Source organism: Hippichthys cyanospilos, chromosome 8 (assembly GCF_059441005.1).
Source record: "Hippichthys cyanospilos isolate Australia breed blue-spotted pipefish chromosome 8, RoL_Hcya_1.0, whole genome shotgun sequence".
Taxonomy (NCBI): Eukaryota; Metazoa; Chordata; class Actinopteri; order Syngnathiformes; family Syngnathidae; genus Hippichthys; species Hippichthys cyanospilos.
Window position 1 is genome coordinate 23,505,798 of NC_142376.1, and position 22,130 is coordinate 23,527,927.

Consider the following 22,130-nt stretch of genomic DNA (forward strand, 5'->3'; position numbering starts at 1 on the left):
AAAAATCTCATTTTTTATACTTTTATGTACTGTGAAATGCCTGTTTGACTAAATGAACTAAAAAATGGTCAGAAAAGCTATGACACATTGGAACATTAAGGTTCTCAACTTTTATGACTTTTCATTAAAGGGCGTGGCCTCTATGCAAACTCAAAGTCTGATGTCTCCCCAAAACGGTAAAAGTTGCTGTAATTGGACCTAGATGATCTGATGTTTGCAAAACTTCATATATGGGACCGGAGTCCAATGTGAAACACACCTAGGAGCCTATTTTTTATCATAGTACGAGCGCCACCTAATGGCAGCAAAAAATATAGCAAATCCTTAACGTTTTTATGTACTCTGCTGAGCCCCTTGAAGTGATATCCCTTAAATGTTTTCTGAAAAGCCAGTGGCCATGCCTTATGCCCCCCACAAATCAGTACAATGTTTCGACAGTGGGTGTGGCCTATATGGCATTGAAAGTCACAAAATTGGAACAATAAAAGCTGCAGTAACTCCACACACATTGTCCCACCTTGTCTAAATTTCACATATTTGGTAATAGTCCTGCACTGAAGTGATTTACAACTACTTTTTCATCATTCATAGTCCTTGTTCATACCCCGACCTGTTCATACCCCAACGTGCACAGGTCTGCGAGGGCCCTTTATAGCTGCTTGCAGCTCTAGTTATTATTATTATTATTAGGGCCCGAGCAGCTACCGCTGCGAGAGCCCTCTTGTTTTTCTCCAGATTATTATTATTAGGGCCCGAGCAGCTACCGCTGCGAGAGCCCTCTTGTTTTTCTCCAGATTATTATTCTTATTATTATTATTATTATTATTATTATTATTATTTATTGTGCAGCGCTTTTCCATTTTTGAGGGCCTAAACATGCACGAAAAGTCACCAAAATTTGCACATTTGTCGGGCCCGGTGAAAAATTGGATATTTTTGTGTTTCCCAAAACAATGCAAAAAAAATGGCTCTGCAGCGCCACCTAAGGTCGAAAAAATTCACCTGGTCCCGGCCCGTTTGACCTAGAGCTACGAAATTTTTTAGGCATATGTAGGTCCTAGAGACCTACAAAAAAGTCAGCGCGAGCCATGTGCTCAGATGTACAGAAAAAGAGTTATGAATTTTTGAATGTGCATTTTTGGCCCATTTTTGCACGTTTGCAGGTCCCAAACTGCTCCTTGTTTCTCCTAAACGCTTGACCCAATCACCTTTAAATTTGCTGTGGTCCATAATCAGACATAGAGGCAAACCTGGGCAAAATTTGGTGCAGATCAGCTGACATATATGAAAGGGGCGTGGCTTTAAATTATGTGTTCAATTTTTCCGTCGCCAAGAGTGACAAAAACCTTAATAACTCTTATGTACAAGCTTAAAAAAATCAGAAACTTCATAAACAGATGGAGACTAAGACTTTGAACACCTTTAAAAAAAAATTTTTGGAATAGCTACTAGCGCCGCCTAGTGGTTGATAAAAATGTCATTTTTTACACTTTCATGTATTGTGCTCGGTCTGTTTGAGTAAAATACCTGAAAATTGGTCAGAAGACCATTTAGACATGGAATATTAAGGTTTTAAAATTTTATGACTTTTCGATAATGGGCGTGATCTGCACGCCACTTCAAAGTCAGATGACTCGCCAAAACGAAAAAAGTGGCTGTAATTGGCCCCAAAATGGCCTTATGAGTGGAAAATAGCCTCTCACTCCCGGCTTGTTTGAGCTAGAGCTCCAAAAATTTGTAGCCTTATGTAGGACCCCGAACCCTCCAAAAAAGTCAGCGTCAGCCATATGCTCAGATGTACAGAAAGAGAGTTATGAATTTTTTAATGTGCACTTTTGGCCCGAATTTGCTCATTTGCAGGTCCCGAACTGCTCCTTTTTTCTCCTAAACGCTTGACCCAATTGACTTCAAATTTGCTGTGGTGTTTTATCTGAATTAGATGCACAATTGTTCAAATTTTTGTGAAGATCCGCCAACAAATATGTTGGGGGCGGGGCTTCATATTATGCCTTTGATGTGTACTTTGCCACATGTGAAACAAACCTTTATAACTCAGCTTTACAAGCTTGGAAAAATCTGAAACTTCACAGACACATTAAGACTTAAGCCCTTAACACATGTGTTTAAAAAGATCTTCAATTGCTTATAAGGCCACCTAGTGGCAAACAAAGATGTCAGTCTGATGTCTCGCGAAAACGAACAAAGTTGCTGTATTTGGACCCAGATGGTCTTATCATTTTTAAACTTTACATATTTGATGGGATCCTAATGCGGAATACACCTATCAACGTATTTTTTTGTCGTAGTGCGAGCGCCACCTAGTGGCAGGCAAAAATATAGCATTTTTTAAACGTTTTTATGTGTTTAGCTGAGCCCTTTGAAGTAATATCGCTGAAATTAAGTCTGACAAGCCTCTGGACAGCCTTGCTGACCTCCACCAAATTTTGATAATGGGCGTGGCCTATACGTCCATTTTCATTCTGAAGTTTTATTGGACCAGTAAAAGCTGCTGTAGTTTGACCCAGATGATCTGATCTTCTCACAATTTCACACATTGGATAAAAGTTTTTTCCTTCAGACATCGACAAACATATATTCCAGTTTAAAGCTAGCGCCACCTAGTGGCTGCAAAAAATGTCATTATTTGAAAGATTACAGTCAATCCTGTTTGGTTTGACCTACAGCTATGAAACTTTTTAGGCAAATGAAGGACTGTAAGACCTACAAAAAAGTCAATAGAAGTTATATGCTAGAATGTACAGAAAAATTGTTCTGAATTTTTTTTATGTGCAATTTTACCACATTCTTAGACATTAGCTGGTCTAAAACTAGTGCCCTTTTCTTTAAATGGTTCACCCGATTAACTTCTACTTGGGCACAAACTATAAGCAGATATAGCGGCACAAATATGCCAAAAATTGTGAAGATCCCATGACTTGTAAGGTGTGTGCGGAGCTTCAAATTATTTTGAATATTTCCCTCGCCAAGAGTGACAAAAACCTTAATAATGCAGCTGTTTCAGCTTCAAACCATGTGAAACTCTGCAGGGACTTTAAAAGTCATGCAATAATACAGCTATGTGATAAACTTCCAAATCATTTACAGCGCCACCTAGTGGCGGACAAAAATCTCATTTTTTTACACTGTCATGCACTGTGCAATTCCTGTTTGACTAAATGAACTCAAAAGTGGTCAGAAAAGCTATGACACAGTGGACAATGAAGGTTAACTTTTATGACTTTTCCATCGAGGGCGTGCCCTCTATGCCAACTCAAAGTCCGATGTCTTGCCAAAACAGTAAAAGTTGCTGTAATTTACCCTAGATAATCTGATATTTGCAAAACTTCGTATATGGGCATGTGTCCAATGTGAAACACAGCTTCAAGCCTATTATTTATCATAGTACGAGCACCACCTAGTGGCAGCAAAAAATATAGCAAATCCTTAACGTTTTTATGTACTCTGCTGAGCCCCTTGAAGTGATATCCCTTAAATGTTTTCTGAAAAGCCAGTGGCCATGCCTTATGCCCTCCACAAATGAGTACGATGTTTCCACAGTGGGTGTGGCCTATACGGCATTGAAAGTCACAAAACTGTAACAATAAAAGCTGCAGTAACTCAACCCAAATTGTCCCACCTTGTCTAAATTTTACATATTTGGTAAGAGTCCTGCACTGAAGTAATCTACAACTAAGTTTTCATCGTTCATACTCCTTGTTCATACCCCGACCTGTTCATACCCCAACGTGCACAGGTCTGCGAGGGCCCTTTATAGCTGCTTGCAGCTCTAGTTATTATTATTATTTACTGTGCAGCGCTTTTCCATTTTTGAGGGCCTAAACATGCACGAAAAATCACCACAATTTGCACATTTGTCGGGCCCGGTGAAAAATTTGATATTTTTATGTTTGCCAAAACAATGCAAAAAAAATGGCTCTGCAGCGCCACCTAAGATCGAAAAAGTGCACCTGGTCCCGGGACGTTTGACCTAGAGCTACGAAAATTTTTAGGCATATATAGGACCTAGAGACCTACAAAAAAGTCAGCGCGAGCCATGTGCTCAGATGTACAGAAAAAGAGTTATGAATTTTTGAATGTGCATTTTTGGCCCATTTTTGCACGTTTACAGGTCCCAAACTGCTCCTTCTTTCTCCTAAACGCTTTACTCAATCGCCTTCAAATTTGCTGTGGTCTATAAGTAGACATAGGGGCACCACTGGGCAAAATTTGGTGCCGATCCGCTGACATATATGATGGGGGCGTGGCTTCAAATTATGTGTTCAAAAAGTGGCTGTAATTGGCCCCCCCAATTTTTTTTTTTTCTCCAACGCTTTACTTAATCTACTTCAAATTTGCTGTGTTGTTTTATCTGACTGAGAGGCACAATTGTTCAAATTTTTGTGAAGATCCGCCATCAAATATGTTTGGGGTGGGGCTTCATATTATGCCTTTGATGTTAACTTCGCCACGTGTGACACAAACCTTTATAACTCAGCTTTACAAGCTTGGAAAAATCTGAAACTTCACAAGACTCAAGCCCTTAACACGTGTTTAAAAAAAATCTTCAATTGTTTATAAGGCCACCTAGTAGCAAACAAAAATGTCAGTCTGATATCTCGCCAAAATAAACAAAGTTGTCGTATTTGGACCCAGATGGTCTTCCAAATCATTTTAAGCGCCACCTAGTGGCGGACAAAAAAATCTCATTTTTTACACTTTCTTATTCTGTGCAATGCCTGTTTGACTAAATGAACTCAAAAACCGATGGAAAGGTTTTGAGACATTAGAACATGAAGGTTCTGAACTTTTATGACTTTTCATTAGAGGGCGTTGCCTCTATGCCAACTCAAAGTCCGATGTCTTGCCAAAACGGTAAAAGTTGCTGTAATTGGACCTAGATGATCTGAAATTTTCAAAACGTCATACATGGGATGGGAGTCCAATGTGAAACACACCAACAAGCCTATTTTTTATCGTAGTGCGAGAGCCAGCTAGTGGCAGCAAAAAATAGATCACCTCCTTAACGTTTTTATGTACTCTGCTGAGCCACTTCGATCTGATATTTTTAAAACTTCATATATTGGATGGGAGTCCAATGTGAAACACACCTACAAGTCAATTTTTTATCATAATACGAGCGTCACCTAGTGGCAGCAAAAAATACAGCAAATCCTTAATGTTTTTATGTACTCTGCTGAGCCCCTTGAAGTGATATCCCTTAAATGTTGTCTGATGCCTAATGCCCTCCACCAAATCGTACGATGTTTTGACAATGGGCGTGGCCTATACGGCAGCACAAAGTCACACAACTGTAACAATATAAGCTGCAGTAACTCAACCCACATTATCCCACCTTTTCTAAATTTTACATATTTGATAAGAGTCCTGCGCTGAAGTCATCTACAACTAAATGTTCATCGTTCATTCTCCTTGTTCATACCCTGACCTGTTCATACCCCAATGTGCACAGGTCTGCGAGGGCCCGTTGTAGCTGCTTGCAGCTCTACTTTTATTTGAACCTGGGCAAGCATACGAGTAAGCCAGGCGACCAGAAGATTGCACATTGATGCTTAACAAATCACAACTATTTCTGTTCGTTTTCAGCAAGTTTGTTATTTTTTTTTTATCTTGAGCAATAAATGTTTTAGACATGACAGTGTGATTTATATTGCACTTGTCACCATGGCAATAAACGAGCCTCAAGTTGCGAAAAAGAAAAAAAAAAAATCTCACTCACTTTCACCCCTTGTTCTTCTATTTGAATATGCTCCGACAGCCATTCCATCTTATAGGAAGCGCATTTCTTTTTTACTTTGGCGTGTTGAGTGGATGTGTCTCTGCTCGTTCGTTTCGTGAGGAAAAGGGGTTAGCATTTGACTTCTCTTAACTCCGCACTGTTGCTAGGTAGCTAACCAGCACGGTGTGTAGATGCAGGGAACGTTTCTGTCCTTACGTTTGATTGGATGAATAGTATGTGAAACATTCATAGGCTGGAAAATTATCACTCGCTGTCACAATACAAAATGGTACCGAAAACTATTATTCATCTGATTAACCAGATAAGATGAGGACTAATAGGAAATATTATTCAATATGTTTGTATTGCGTTGTGTTTTATGCGCAGCATCGACATTCTAGTGCGCTGAGATCGTGCTTAGAGGGAACACTGGTTGTGCCTGCAAATCAAGTTAATTAATCGCGCTGGTCCGAGTCGGCGTTAACACCCTCAGGTCAGGTCGGTTTGAACTGGAGTTTTTTAGGCATAAACTATAGTTTATGCAGTCAGCACATTATATGATCCATATATAAGGCGCACCAGACTATATGGCGCACCGTCAGCTTTTTAAAAACAATCAGGCTTTTGGGTGCGCCTTATAGTGCGGAAAATACGATGATTAAAATCTGATTTTACACGGGCACCAAAGAGGAGTGGATTTCAACTTCTGAGCGGGAGTGTGTTTCATCTCCTGCCCTCATTGGTCGATTGTCACGCCGAGAACCAATCACATGTCTTGTAGGTTGCCCCCGTCTTCTCTGACTTGATCTTATTGACAGATCGCCTGAGCAGTCAGGTGACAACAACACTAAATAATGTTTTTGGGTCATTGCGGAGGAAGTTTTCTGAGTCGGTCACACATGAGCAGCTGAAGGAGATGAGAGAAGAGGAAAGAAAGCTTTTGCATTTTTTAAATAAATTTAAATTTCAAGTGTAAACTGCTTTTTAATCATGTTTGGTCAGCTACTTGTTTCACACAAGCAGTCAAATTCAATATTCTTCACACATTCTTCATACAATCGCATAAGCTACACACGGCACAGGCTTCTACGGCACGAGTGAACCACAATTTAAATAGTTTTCTGGTTTAGCCGGGAGAACCTTATGTGGCAGTCCCTTCCGTTTGGGTCATGTCACTGCCATCTGTCACCAGACGTGACCGGTTATCTGGCGTCACTTTTGTACATTACATTCAAGAGCTGAAAATGACCAGTCAAAGACACTCAGTTATAAGCAAAAATTAGTCATTTAACTCTAGGGTTATCAAACTACAGGGTTTATTGATTTTTTTTTTTTTTTTTTTTTTTTTTTTTTTTTTTTTTTTACTAATATTGTCAACTACTCAAGCCCAGTAGTGGTGGGCAGACACCTAATTTGGAAAGAAGGTTCACCCGTTTTAAGCACTGCACATGCACAAAATCATATAATCACAAAATTAGATCAACATAAAAAAAATACAACATCAGAACAAAGCAATTTTTCTCAACTGTTTCAACTTAAAAAAAAATCATTGAACCAATGACAGCTGTTTGATTTTTCACTGTGAGCATGGGTAAACAGATGTTCTTTTCCATCAGGTACTGATGAAAAGGGTTGTGTGCGAAGTCCGTGCCTTGGCAGTGTTGCCGACGAAAGAGCTTGCTCAACAGGTCTTCGTTTTGTTTTTTTTTGTTTTTTTCTGTGTGACACTTAATGTGGCTAAAACCTTTCATGCTTTTAGATACTATAATTTATTTTCATCAGTTGCATATATTCAAAACTGAAGTAAATAAAATATATGCCAAGGTTTGCAAGGTTTTTTCATCATACGCTGAGGGAACCACCCTGAGAGTCGTCATGCTAGCAGGCCAGAAGTCATTTGCAGCAGAGCTGGCTTCACTTTCCGAACAGAGGTGGTTGTAAAAGTCATCTAAAGAAAAGAGCTGCTGAACATGTCCCATACTTGATAAATACATTTTATTTTTCTATAGAAGGGGGATGCGATGCTGTTTCGCTGACATTGTTGTGGCCACTCCAGGTCGACTAGTTGATCATATCAACAACAACTCTGGCTTATGTCTGGAGCACCTTCGGTTCCTTGTAAGTTTCCAAAAATCAAAAATGTCTTTTCAAAATGTTTGTTCTGATTTGTTATATCATTTGGCATAGATTATTGATGAGGCAGACAAAATGATGGACAGCATGCGTCAGGCTTGGCTCAGTCAGGTTGTGAAGGCAGTGTATGGAAAGGTAGATCAGAGACCAGAGAGCACATCCATCTTCAAGCGAAAGTCCTCTTTGGATGTGACAGCAGCTTGGTGAGTTCCTCATTAATGCACCCATTGTGCAGTGGACATAACACTTACTTTTTACTCTTTCAAGATTTATATACAGTATGCTGTACATGTGTGTGTGTGTATATAAATATAATATAAACATAAATAAACATAAATATTATATATATATATATATATATATATATATATATAATACACACACACAGTGGGGCAAATAAGTATTTAATCAACCACTAATTGTGCAAGTTCTCCAACTTGGAAATATTAGAGAGGCCTGAAATTTTCAACATGGGTAAACCTCAACCATGAGAGACAGAATGTGGGAAAAAAACCCAGAAAGTCACATTGTTTGTTTTTTGAAGAATTTATTTGCAAATTGTGGTGGAAAATAAGTATTTGGCCAATACCAAAAGTCCATCTCAATACTTTGTTATGTACCCTTTGTTGACAATAATGGAGGCCAAACGTTTTCTGTAACTCTTCACAAGTTTTTCACATACTGTTGCTGGTATTTTGGCCCATTCCTCCATGCAGATCTGCTCAAGAGCAGTGATGTTTTGGGGCTGTCGTTGGGCAACACAGACTTTGAACTCCCTCCACAGATTTTCTATAGGGTTGAAATCTGGAGACTGGCTAGGCCACTCCAGGACCTTGAAATGCTTCTTACGAAGCCACTCCTTTGTTGCCCTGGCTGTGTGTTTGGGATCATTGTCATGCTGAAAGACCCAGCCACTTCTTCAATGCCCTCGCTGATGGAAGGAGATTTTCATGCAAAATCTCTCGATACATGGCCCCATTCATTCTACCCTTTACACAGATAAACCGTCCTGGTCCCTTTGCAGAAAAACAGCCCCAAAGCATGATGTTTCCACCCCCATGCTTCACAGTGGGTATGGTGTTCTTGGGATGCAATTCCGTATTCTTTCTCCTCCAAACACTAGAACCTGCATTTCTACCAAAAAGTTCTATTTTGGGTTCATCTGACCATAACATATTCTCCCAGTCCTCTTCTGAATTATCCAAATGCTCTCTAGCGAACCGCAGAAGGGCCTGGACTGGCTTCAGCAGGGGGACACTTCTGGCAGTGCAGGATTTGAATCCCTGGCGGCGCATTGTGTTACTGATAGAAGCCTTTGTTACTGTGGTCTCAGCGCTACGTAAGTCACTCATTAGATCCCCGTGTGGCTCTGGGATTTTTGCTCACCGTTCTTGTTATCATTTTGACGCCACAGGGTGAGATCTTGCATGGAGCCCAGATCAAGGGAGATTATCAGTGGTCCAGTATGTCTTCCATTTTCTAATAATTGCTCCCACAGTTGATTTTTTTACACCAAGCATTTTACCTATTGCAGATTCAGTCTTCCCAGGCTGGTGCAGGTCTAGAATTTTGTCTCTGGTGTCCTTCAACAGCTCTTTGGTCTTGGCCGTCGTGGAGTTTGGAGTGTGACTGACTTAGGTTGTGGACAGGTGTCTTTTATACCGATAATGAGTTAAAACAGGTGCCATTAATACAGGTAATGAGTGAAGCATCATTAGACCTTGTTAGACCTCATTAAAAGAAGTTAGACCTCTGACAGCCAAAAATCTAGCGTGTTTGTTGGTGACGAAGTACTTATTTTCCACCACAACTTGCAAATAAATTCTTTAAAAATCAAACAGTGTGACTTTACCCATGTTAACATTTACCCATGTTGACAATTTCAGGCCTCTCTCTCTCTCTCTCTCTCTCTCTCTCTCTCTCTCTCTCTCTCTCTCTCTCTCTCTCTCTCTCTCTCTCTCTCTCTTTCTCTCTCTATCTATATATATATATATATATATATATATATCTATATAGACCTCTGACAGCCATAAATCTAGCTTGTTTGTTGGTGACGAAATACTTATTTTTATAAAATCAAACAGTGTGACTTTACCCATGTTGACATTTACCCATGTTGACAATTTCAGGCCCATATATATATATATATATATATATATATATATATATATATATATATGTATATATATATGTATATGTACGAGCAAGGTTAATTATGCGTGTGCCTCCCTCTTTTTTTTTTATTATCTCCTGCTTCGTTTCTATTGTCACCATCCTCTTACTTCTTCCTTTACCGCTACTAGCAATTTTAGAAGCTATGTCTAACAGATAAAAGTTTGCAAAGTCTTCACAACATTCCTTCCTTCCGTTTTTCACTCATTTTCTCTCCTTCCTTCCATCCAGACCAGCTGTGCCATCAAGCTAGATAAAGGCGTTCGGCCAATAGCATATCGGCATTTCTGTGATTGACGTGACGCCGGCCAATACCATCTCCATGAGTGAGACCGGGTGACCTTAATCGACCAATAGCATATTGGCATCTCCGTGACTGACTCCGTGACTGAGACAGTGACTGTGACGTTGTAAGAGCAATAGCGTTCACGTTACTGTCACAAGCGTCAACTGCTGATTTTGTTGACACAACTAATCGAAAATATATTTGCATACGTAATGGCCGGCATGTCGAATTGTTCGTAAGACGAAAGGTTTGCTCGTAAGTGGGGGACAAAAATCTCTGTGGTCCACGCTCGTAAGTCGAATTGTTCGTAAAACAGGGTGTTTGTAAACCGGGGGCCGACTGTATATGTATATGTGTATATATATATATATATATATATATGGCACGGCATATATATATATATATATATATATATATATATATATATATATATAATATGCCGTGCCATCAAGCTAGATGAGGGCGTTCAGCCAATAGCATATCAGCATTTCTGTGATTGACGTGACGCCGGCCAATAGCATATTGGCATCTTCGTGACTGCCTACACTGACCGGAATATTGGATTGTTTGTAAGACGAAAGGTTTGTGCGTAAGAGGGGGACAAAAAAACGCCGCGGTCCACGTTCGTAAGATGAAAAATACATAAAACAGGGAGTTCGTAAACCGGGGGCCCACTGTATGTATATATGTGTGTGTGTATATATATATATATATATATATATATATATATATATATATAAACCTTTTTCAATAAATGTTAAATTGATTTATATTATATAAGGTAATTTGTCATCATAAAAATTGACAATTGACTTACCTTTTCCATTACAGCCAGTCATCTCAAATTCCACTTCAGAAGCTGCTTTTCTCTGCCACTCTCACCCAAAATCCAGAGAAATTGCAACAGCTGGGCCTCCATCACCCAAGACTTTTCAGCTCTGCCAACATTGCCAGTTGCTCTAACTCTCCTCAACCACTGCTTGACTCCCAAAAGCCTGTGCAGTTTGAGTTACCCCAAAGTCTGACGGTTCGTTATTGTGGTTGTATTGTGTGGGGAATGGATTCTCATATTCTGTATTACTGACTTGTTGATTGCTTGGATGTTTTGTAGGAATTTTATGTGCCTTGTACGCTGAGTAAAAAACCTCTCATTATTCTCCACTTCATCCTGCACATGAAGCTGAGACCGATTGTTTGTTTTGTCAACTCCAGAAGGACAGCTCACAGGTTAAAGAGAAACTCTATTTTAAGTATTAGTGTTACTGTTGAGTGTCACTCCTAGTTTGTGTTTCAAAGCATGTTTCTTTTGCTGTACTCAGACTTTACCTGCTAATACAACTCTTCGGTGGTGTTCAAGTAGCAGAGTTCTCCTCTCGGCTGTCTCCAAGAGAAAGAAAGATGAAGCTAAAGGAATTTGAACAGGGAAAGCTCCACCTGTAAGAATGCACAATCATTCTTGTTGCAATCAGTGTGAGTTGAATCACGTAAGCTCGGTTCACACTGCAGCCTGAAGTGACCCATTTCCAATTTGTTTGACCCTACCCAACCTGTATCTGTTCTTTTGATAGCATTGTGAACGACACAGAAAATACGGTATCTGATACAAAATTATATACATATCTGATTTTGACATGTGTCTTCTGTTTGAACAGCCAGGTCGCATTCATCCGACTCGCACGTAATGAGCGAGCGACAAACGTCATTATTCTGCTCTCAAAAAGGCAAAAGCAGATCGGAAAATTCAAAATAACCATAATTCAATAAAGGGAGGGCGAAGTATATTTTGTCGTTGTTTTGTCTGTTGCTGGGACGCCACAACACACCATGTTAAAAAACCTTACCCTACACATCCTTAGTTTACTCCTTAATTTTAACAGATCGAAAATATTCTGACTCCACTATGACAGCCATTTCAACATTGCCAGGTACTTCCATAAAAACTTTAAGCATGCCCACTGTCTATGACGTCACAGTGTCCTTAATGCGCAAACAGAGCACAGTTTGGGGCTGTTTACTACTCAAACACGGGTCAAATTCATCTGGAATTGAACAATCTCACCAAAAAAAAAAAAAATTTATTTCACAAAAAAATCCGGTTTGAGCTTTAAGCCCTGCAGTATGAACCTAGCCATAGTGACTAGGTTGTCTTGACTCGTCAATTCACCTTCAGAATTCATACAGTTGCTAAAATGATGCATCCAAAGCAGCCACATTCAGCTGTAAAGACACAAGCCACCATTTGCTCCGCTAAGGCTCAAATGAGTGTCGGCTGTTTGATCCATATTTATTGTCTTGGGGTGCTACAGTTGTGTTCAAAATAATAGCAGTCTGTTTAAAAGATTGAGTAAAGCCCAAAAGCTTTATAGTTTTTATTTCCATGCATTGGGAACACTGCACATTATATTCTAAAGCAAAACATGAAGAATAAGAAGTATAGAATAAGAATAAGAAATTATTTAATTACAAAAAAACGAAGAAAATTGAGCATTGGGCTGTTCAAAAAAATAACAGTGTCTGCATTTTACTGCACAACCTCAAATATTTACTGTATAAACTGAAAAATATCCAGGATTCAGCATTCCTATGAATCACTAAACTAATATTGAGTTGTATAACCACTGTTTCTGAGAACCGTTTCACATCTGTGTTGCATGGAGTCGACCAACTTCTGCCATTGTGAACAGGTATTCCATGATTTGACAACGTTCCATAATTCCTCTGCATTTCTTGATTTTGCTTCAGAAACAGCATTTTTAATGTCACCCCACAAGTTTTCTATCAGATTCAGGATCAGGGATTGGGCGGGTAACTCCATAACTTTAATTTTATTGGTCTGGAATCAAGAAGCTACTAACTTACTGGTGTGTTTGGGGTCATTGTCTTGTTGAAACACCCATTTCAAGGGCATTTCCTCTTCAGCATAAGGAGACATGACCTCTTTAAGTATGTTGATGTATCCAAACTGATCTATGATCCTTGGTATGTCATAAAGAGGCCCGACACCATAGTAAGAGAAACACACCCTTATCATGATTCTTGCACTGCCATGCTTCACTTTCTTCCGGGTGTACTGTGGCTTGAGTTCAGTGTTAGGGGATCCCCTGACAAACTCTCTGCTACCCTTAGACCCAAAGAGAACAATCTTACTCTCATCCTTCCACACAATGTTTCTCCGTTTCTCTCTTGGCCAGCCAATGTGTTCTTTTGCAAATTCCATATTTTCAGCACATGTCTTTTTTTTAACAGTGAGACTTTGCATGGGCTTCTTGCCAATAGATTAGCTTCACACAGGCATCTTCTAAATGTCACAGTACAGGCACAGGTAACTTCAGACTGTCATTGATCATCCTGGAGCTGATCATTGGCTGAGTTTGCACCATTCTGGCTATCCTTCGATCCATTTGAATAGTAGTTTTACGTTTTCTTCCACGTCTCTCTGGTTTTCCTTTACATTTTAAAGCATTGGAGATCATTTTAGCCGAGCAGCTCATCATTTTCTGCACTTCTTTATACATTTTCCCTTCTTTAATCAACATTGTAATCAAAGTATGTTTTTCTTCTGAACAATGTCTGGAATGACCCATTTTTCTCAAGTTTTCAGAGAGAAATGGATAGACAACATGTGCTGGCTTTATCCTTAAATAAGGGTCCCCCTGATTCACACTTGTTTATTCATAGAATGAATGACTTCATCTATTGAACTCCACCCTGCTATTTTTGTTAACACTAAATTCATTATTCAGTTACACAGACTCAGTAGCATGCATTTCATGAATGTTGGCTCTGTTGGTTTTCTGTAGGAAGCGGACCATCTGGACTGTTATCAACGCAAAGTTCAAAAGTCACCATCTGTGATGGTATGGGGATGAATTAGTTCCCATGGCAGGAGTAATTTACATTTCTGTGAAGGCAACATAAATGCTAAAAAGTACATACAGATTTTGAAGCAACATGTGCTGCCATCCAAGCAACGTCTATTTCATGGTCGCCACTTATTTCAGCAAAATAATGCCCAGCCACATTCTGCACGTATCACAACAGCGTGGCTACGAAGTAAAAGTGTCCAGGTTCTCCCCTGGCCTCCTTACAGTCCAGACCTGTCTCCCATCGAAAATGTCCATTATTGAAGCATAAAATATGTCAGAGAAGATCCGGGACTTTTGAACAGCTGAAGCGGTATATCAAGCAAGAATCTGAAAGAATTACACTGAGAAGCTAAGAGAATTAGTCTCCTCTCTTCTAAAACGTTTATTGAGTGTTATTAAAAGGAAAGATGGTGTAATAAAGTGGTAAACATGCCCTTTCCCACTGGACTTGTTACAGCCATGAAATTCTAAGTTAATTATTATTTGGCAAAAAACAAGTTTATCAGTTTGAACATTAAATATGTTGTTTTTGTAATGTATTCAATTGAATATGGGTTGAGAAGGATTTTCAAATTGTTGTATTTTGTTTATATTTACATTTTACACAATTTCCCAACTTTAACCGAATTGGGTTTGTACATACATTATAATTTTGACATCTTCGTATGGTGTTCCTTGCATATTGTGTCTGATCTGAGACAGCTACATTGTCTTTGGTGAACATTCTCATGGATTGCTCTCAGGAAAACCACCCTGGCATATTAATACCTTAAAGAGTTTATAGAATATGTGCAAATTGTGATTTTTTTTTTTTTTTTTTTTTTTTTTAAGAATAGACTGCTTTTATTTTCATTGCACCCGAATAGTTTGTCTTAATAATGGCATTGTAAATGCTGACAGTCACAATACTTGTCATGAGTTGTTAACAGATTTCGCGTAAAAAAATGCACTGTTTTTATATCTTATTTAACTTTTAATATTTCTGTCAATCCAGCCACATCGTGAGTACATGATGGGTAGATGCTTGTCTCTTTTGTCCAGCTGCAAAATCAGGTATGTGGGGACCTGTCAAGCCCCACTCGCCTTTATGATACTGTATATGGTACCTATACAGCCATCTCGTCTATGTTGTATAAGTCCGTCTGCTCCTGTGTAAGACAGACATGTAAAGCAATGGCAATTGGTGTGACATACAAATCGTATTACTACAGCATCCAACTATGTTCTTCAATCTAAACAAGATGATCACTATAGAGTACAGTAGAGCATGCATACGGACATAGTATATTGTACAATATAATCGATCAATTGGTGGAGTGTAAAGATGGAGGTTATTAAAGTATACATTCCAGAGCTCGCAAGGAACAATATATAGTATATGGTTCATCAGGACAAATGGCATCGAATTAATTTTTGTTTATACTGGCTTTATTAGCGCTAGCTTATAAGACTCTACAAAACTTTCTGTCAGAGATGTCATGGCCACAGCCATATCTACTCCTGGGGGCCTAGCTGTGACGTTGAGTTTTTGATAGGAAAGTTGGATGGATGATATTAGGTGTAGCAGGCAGCACAACCTTGCACAGGATTCTAGTCTATGAACGCTATAAAATGCAAAGTGTGTGAGTGCCCCAATATTAAGAGGAAAAACAAGTACAAGAATTACTTTTGTGGGCCCAAATCTACTAATTTAGAAGTTAAATTCATCACAGAAAGGTGGCTGCATAGTATATGGGTATATGACACTGTGAAAACTAAAGTACCTAATAGGGATGGGAGGTGATCTATTATTGTGTTTTGTTTTCTTTATTATTTATCTTTTAATCTTTTTGGGCCAGAAGTGCAATGAATGCATGGAGATAATGTGCTGCCTATCATTAACATTGTGAGAAGATTAGTCACTGCTTCAAAATAAATTGCCTTTTAACTAGTAGTATATGATACAAACAACCTTGGTAAGGTTTTATTTTGGACTTCGCAAGCTTTTTCTCCTGATCATGGGGTACTTGATCATCTTAATCAGCTCCAAGGTAAACAACAGAGATTTTTCCTTTTTTATTTGAGTTTTCGATTCACGTTCTTTTATTTGGCTGAACTTTGACTTGACTTGCGATGTCATACCTTCTCCTCGCTGTTTGTATTAATAATGTATGTTATGCACCTAAATAATACAAAGTGAAAAGCAAAACTGCAGAGGGTTGATGGGAAAAAATTATGTTTACAATTTTAAGAATCTAAGTAGTGCATTAATAAAGGGTGACTCGGGTGTCTGGCTGGAACTGCATTAAAGTTGAGAATATCCAGCTTTGAACAGCAAAATAGTAGGGTGATGCCTGGAACACATTGCAACACGACACCTTTAAACAAGACAAAATCTTGTCCGCCATGGTGAAGTCCACAGTTCAGAAAGCATCAAACAGAAAAAAGAATGTGATCTACATCCAAATCCAAAGAACTTAGAAGAAAGACTTTGTTCTCCCATGGCAGTAATGTGTGTGAAAATATATACATATTATGTATATGTGTAAAAATATATATGTATTAGTGTTTGAGTCATGATTCAATCAATTCACTTAAAAGTTCAAACGAACGCTGTATATACTCTTCCATTATAAATCAAGCATGTGTAATATATTTAGTATGTATTGTGTTTTTATTTGTTCACATTTGTTTTCTGTTTTGAATGAATATGTTAGAAGTTAGCGTGTTTGATTATTGTGCGCGCAAGAAAGGGAGCGAGAGTCGCACTGAAACAAAAAAAAAGCAGATTTGACTATGTGCTGCTCTGTCGTTAAGTGCTGTTGTAGCACGGCTTCAATGGGTGAATGGGTCCGTATTACAGTCACCTTTGGAGACCCCGAGAAGACCTTTTTAAAGCTTACACCTGCAATGACGTGATATCCAAGCAAACTTTCCACAAACAGAGCTTGGTTTGTTTCTGAAGGTCAAGAATTATTATTTTTTTTAATTGCACGCATTGATAATCTCCGCCCACGCATGCGCGGTTTGACTTTCAAAGGAATGTGTGACGCGACACGGCACAGCGCAGCGAACCAAAGACGTACGCAGTGGGCGCCGGTGTGTGGAGTCCCTGCGTAGCGGAGCCGCACCGCAGTAGGTGGAATCCCCGGGTTAGACAGATGATAGGGAGTGGCACGCACGTAATTGTTGACCAAGCCAGTGATGTTTGTGGGCAACATATGCGGGTAAATCGGCCTTCGAAGTTAAGCATTTCAGTCCATTTTCTTTGTTATCTACTGCAAGTTGGCGTTGATAGCGACAAAACTATTCAATGTCAGTCAGCCTCTTATTAAAGGAACAGCCTCCATCTCAGCCCTGCTCCATCTCTCCAATGCAATGTAGAATTTTCTTCGTCAGACAAATCAAATAAATATCCAAGATCGCCCATTTCCTCTAGACTTTTGTCAGAATCCTCTATTTTAGCAATGACAAGAACAAGCTGGCATATCACTCAGTGTGGTCAGGATTGGCACTGCCAACGACTTGACGTCATAACTGTTCCCAAAATGTCCGTCCTTTAAAACTAAGTAGGGTGATTTGGGGTGAACTGTTTTTGCAAATACAAGACGAGAGACAAATTTGGAACACTAGCTATTTATCAAACATTACAATATTACTCCTTTTACCCATCAGGACCTCAATTTGGGATATCTGGAGGTACATGTTAAGACCAGAGCTGGTGGAGGTTGCACAAACCACATGAGTAAAGAAACTGAGAGCTGGCCAGTAAATGTGCATATTAATTGTATTCTGGTACTGAGGGAATAGGAAACATGATATGAAGGTACAATCAAGTGCTAGCGCGGAACTTGTTGCGAGCATGTTGCCTTCCATCAGGTTCCCTGCGCATTGGAAGCATAGAAGCAGTGAACAGCAGTGAGGCTTGTCAACGGCAGAGCTTCTGGGACAACTTAGAAGCCACCTATAATTGCGTTCTTGTTTCTTATAGGAATACGTGGATGGTAGAGTAAAGAGTATAGATGGCGTTTGGAGGAATGCAAAATTGAAGTCTCGACAGCTGCGATTGTTGCAGTGGTGGCGCATAGTGTCAACAACAACAAAGGCTGACCATTCTCATGACTGATCAGCTTCACACTCAGCGCCCCCAGCCCACAATAGCAGCATCACCCCTCCAACTGCACAGTGTCACTCCACCCTTAACCTTCTCACCACATGTCTCATTCCAGATTGGAAATACTAGGCCTCATAATCCCTGTTGACTGGACCAGGGTGAGCAGTAGGCGTTAAGCATCTGCTGAACCAGTGATTGTCTTGCTTGATGTAAAAGATCTCTCTTTTCTCATCTCACCTTTTCATTGTATTTAAACAAATAGTCCAAAACCAAACCTTGTCATGTATAGTTAAAACTCAGCTTGAAACTTGAACTCCCTTTCGGAGAAGGAAGCTAATTGTTGAGACATGTACAATCGGTTATAGGTGCCCCCCTTTCCTTCACCCTTCTCCCATCTGGCAAAGCTGCTGCTCTTTTATACATTCTACAAATTTCTGGTCTAATTTAAAATTATCTTAATCAAATTTTACAAATTTCTGGTCTAATTTAAAATTAGCGTAAACAATTTTTACTTTTAATCAACTGGTGACACAAAATTACCAGATTTGAGCTTCACCATTTGTGCTGGATTCTTTCATAAGGCATAGTTGACTGTTTTTGAAAACTCTGTTGATCTCATCCCAAAAGACCTTATGGTTGGTGTCTTTTTGGGATTCTTTCATCTGTCTTGTGTTTCTTCGGCTGTCACCAGTTTTGCCATCCAGGCAAAAGGGCACATACATCAGAAGGCGAGTTAGATTTATCACATTTTTCTCCACCACTCCTGTTCATGGAGTAAAAATCTCACAAACACACAGCATAATTTTACAATCAAAAGCCTATTTTTAGCCCTTTATAACAGACTGTACATCTCCTTAAAGGTTTTTTTTCCTCCATGCAATTTTATGCCCCGACAACCAAGTATTTTGCTTATTTTCCGAGCAGGGCCATATTCCTGTTTTTAAGAAGTGTATTAGAGTGGAGGAGCCAAAACCTCGGGGCTTCTCCACTCGCGGGTGCAAGTCAGAGGTCTCGGATTGCTCCCCTCCGTGCCCATGTTATGTCTCACTATCTGCATTTATCACAAGCAGCCTTTGTTTGGCGTCGGCTTGGCCTTTTCATTTTTTATTTATTTTTCTTCTAATGGTCGTTTAATGTTATGTATTTATGATATTCTGTGTTGTGCTATTATCTATTTTTATCTGAAATATTTCTTATATCGGTACTTTATTTAGCTTTATAATATCTATTTGTAATTTCTCTTCACCTTTGAAAATCCTTTGAGACAATGGTGATTCTTCTATTTTGTTATTGTAACTTTTCCTTTTTTTTTTTTTACATTTTACTGCTCATTTTAAACTTTTCTTTGACTTATTTATCTGGCATTTCCAATTTCCCATTACAATCAAATTTTCTTTTGCCACCTGAGCAAAAGAAGACTCATTCAGGGTCTCGTTCTTTTATAGCCTATCTTTTCATGTACTTTACAGCTTTTGAGCTCCTGTAAACTCTACATACTGTGAGCCTGATTCTTAAAACGTTTTGCAATTCTTGCCCTGCACTGATTCAATGAAGTCCGGACAAATTGATCAGCTACAGAAATTTGAACAATTTTAAACAAATCCACATTTCACTCTGTTGTTTTCCCTTAAACTCTGCATTTTTTCTTTCAACAACACATAGTAGCAACATCTTCACAAAAGGTAATTGATTCAATTGTATACTGACTAAATTACCACTACTGTATTTTGCCTATTCATATTTTTCATAGACCGATGTGGTTTCAGATTGTCCCAAGTTGGCCTCCTTTTGCCACCATTGACACTAAATTTACCCATTAAAACATCACTAATTAAACATAAAGGTCACAACTCAGACTACACTATCACATTGTTCAAGCCAATTCAGGAGTTTGAAGAATCAAGTTTCTCCTTTACCTTTCAAAGAGACGCCTCAGGTATTGTGGTGCTGAAATGTGATCAACAGACCTGTCGACTCAGATCCTTTCCCTGTCAACATCAGGGGTTACCAAAATTAAAATTGCCTATGAAATTTGCTCATTAACATACTTATTGGAGAATGAAAACCGTTACTTTACTTTAAAAACAAAAAACATGCAAATAGTGTGCAAACGTCCTTCTCTTACTTATATTTTGAGAATCAGCATACAATAAAAAAATAAAAAGTTTGCTGGTTTCTACAGCGTTCACGAGTGGGAGAATGGCCCTTTAGTCCACATCTGGCCGCAAACACAATCACTCAAGTTGACGAGAAATAATGCACACTCACGTCAATAACTTTTCTTTATCGTTTTTATGTGGAAAGTCAAAAACTATCATTTACATCAACTATATGACATTTGGAAATACACGTCTAATCACAGTTTTTACTACTGTATGTTATTGTTTAACTTTGACCAATGTGACTCCTCTTACACACTCCCTTAAACTGCAAGAAAGAATAGACAAGAAATGAAAGTGAATGGGATGGAGGAAACAACCAACATACTCTTGACCACTGTTGGTTTTCTTATTACCAGAGGGTGACCATCATTTTTGTCCATGTGTGTAATTGCCTGCCATTTACATTCCCTAACCAACGCATGAGGTACAGTACATATACACATCCTAATTTGGAACTATCCATTTTATATGGGCATTTATAGGTTAATCAGTACCGACGCAGCTGCCAGAGGCATTGACATTTCTGGGGTCAAATGTGTTGTGAACTATGATGCGCCACAGTTCATCAGGACATACATTCACAGGTGAGCTCTTTTGAATAATTTGATGAATAAGAAGCTTGGATTGCCTAGAAATAATCCTCCATATGTTTGCAAGATGTAGTTTCTCTCGTAATTAGTGGTTTAAACTTTTTCATGATTCTTTTCTCAGAATTGGAAGGACTGCAAGAGCTGGAAAAACTGGTCTGGCCTTCACGTTTCTGCTTGGAGTACAGGTCTAACATCCATCCATCCGTTTTCTATAACAGACAGGTCTACCAAGATCACATTAATACATGCATTACTCATGCAAAGTTAAGGATATATGTCTTCTCGGCAAATCAGTTTTGAATGCACATCTTTTTGTTCTCCAACAAAGAGTTGAACAACAAAATTCATACTAACTGTTGACTTGCTCAATCAACCAATACATTTCCTGATTACCGTAATTCCCCAAATGTAAGACACACTTTTCCAAAATGAAGGTTAATAGCCCTATACGGTCACTTTATTATTATTATTTTTTAACACCATTCGAGGAAGATTGGTCTGTCAGCCACATTAGCCGAGTTTTGACGCACAGATGTGCATTTTCATATTGGTCACATATGCTTACTTTAAATAATTACCATTATAACGGTTATAACGACCAGAGGGCAGTTGCCGGTTGGCTGTTAGCAGTCTTTTGGTATAACACACACACAATCATAAACATGGTGGAACACAGATGCTGCACAACTTCAGGTATTTATGGCAAAATGAATTGACTTATGTTGCGAGAAAAAGGAAAAACAACTTCTTTGAGCGCATTCACCTTTACACTGGTACAGCATTCATTGACTTCTCTCAGTGTGGAAAATCTGGAACACGCTAAACTCAACCCCCAACAAATATATAATTTAGGGATATGAATACAAGAAAATATGAAGGGTTAAGAAAGATGGGATTTATTCTGTTTTTCTATAGATTTTGCATTGTTGCGAAGGTGTTGGTGTGTCTTAAACACCAGTGGTTCTCAACTTTTTTTCAGTGATGCACCTCTTGTGAAATACGTTTTCAGCCAAGTACCACTTAACCAGTGCAAAGCATTTTGTTTAAAAAAAAAGAAAACAAAAAAAGAAGTCTTGTAGCATGTTTCCAGT

At 38.9% G+C, this 22,130-nt stretch overlaps 1 protein-coding gene across 5 annotated transcripts in view; it reads left to right on the top strand.

The window, feature by feature from the left end:
* Nucleotides 1–22,130, top strand: part of ddx51 (DEAD (Asp-Glu-Ala-Asp) box polypeptide 51) — a 92,023-nt gene that overhangs the window by 64,442 nt on the left and 5,451 nt on the right. For 4 of the 5 annotated variants that reach the window (XM_088420694.1, XM_088420695.1, XM_088420693.1 and 1 more), the window contains 9 exons: nt 7,354–7,425; nt 7,562–7,668; nt 7,747–7,855; nt 7,925–8,073; nt 11,160–11,355; nt 11,440–11,555; nt 11,648–11,764; nt 20,932–21,033; nt 21,161–21,224. In XM_088420694.1, the coding sequence (XP_088276820.1) occupies nt 7,354–7,425; nt 7,562–7,668; nt 7,747–7,855; nt 7,925–8,073; nt 11,160–11,355; nt 11,440–11,555; nt 11,648–11,764; nt 20,932–21,033; nt 21,161–21,224 (1,032 nt within the window). Of the gene's footprint in view, nt 1–7,353; nt 7,426–7,561; nt 7,669–7,746; nt 7,856–7,924; nt 8,074–11,159; nt 11,356–11,439; nt 11,556–11,647; nt 11,799–20,931; nt 21,034–21,160; nt 21,225–22,130 lie in introns of those variants that run through there. The other variant, XM_088420697.1, reaches the window with a different exon arrangement.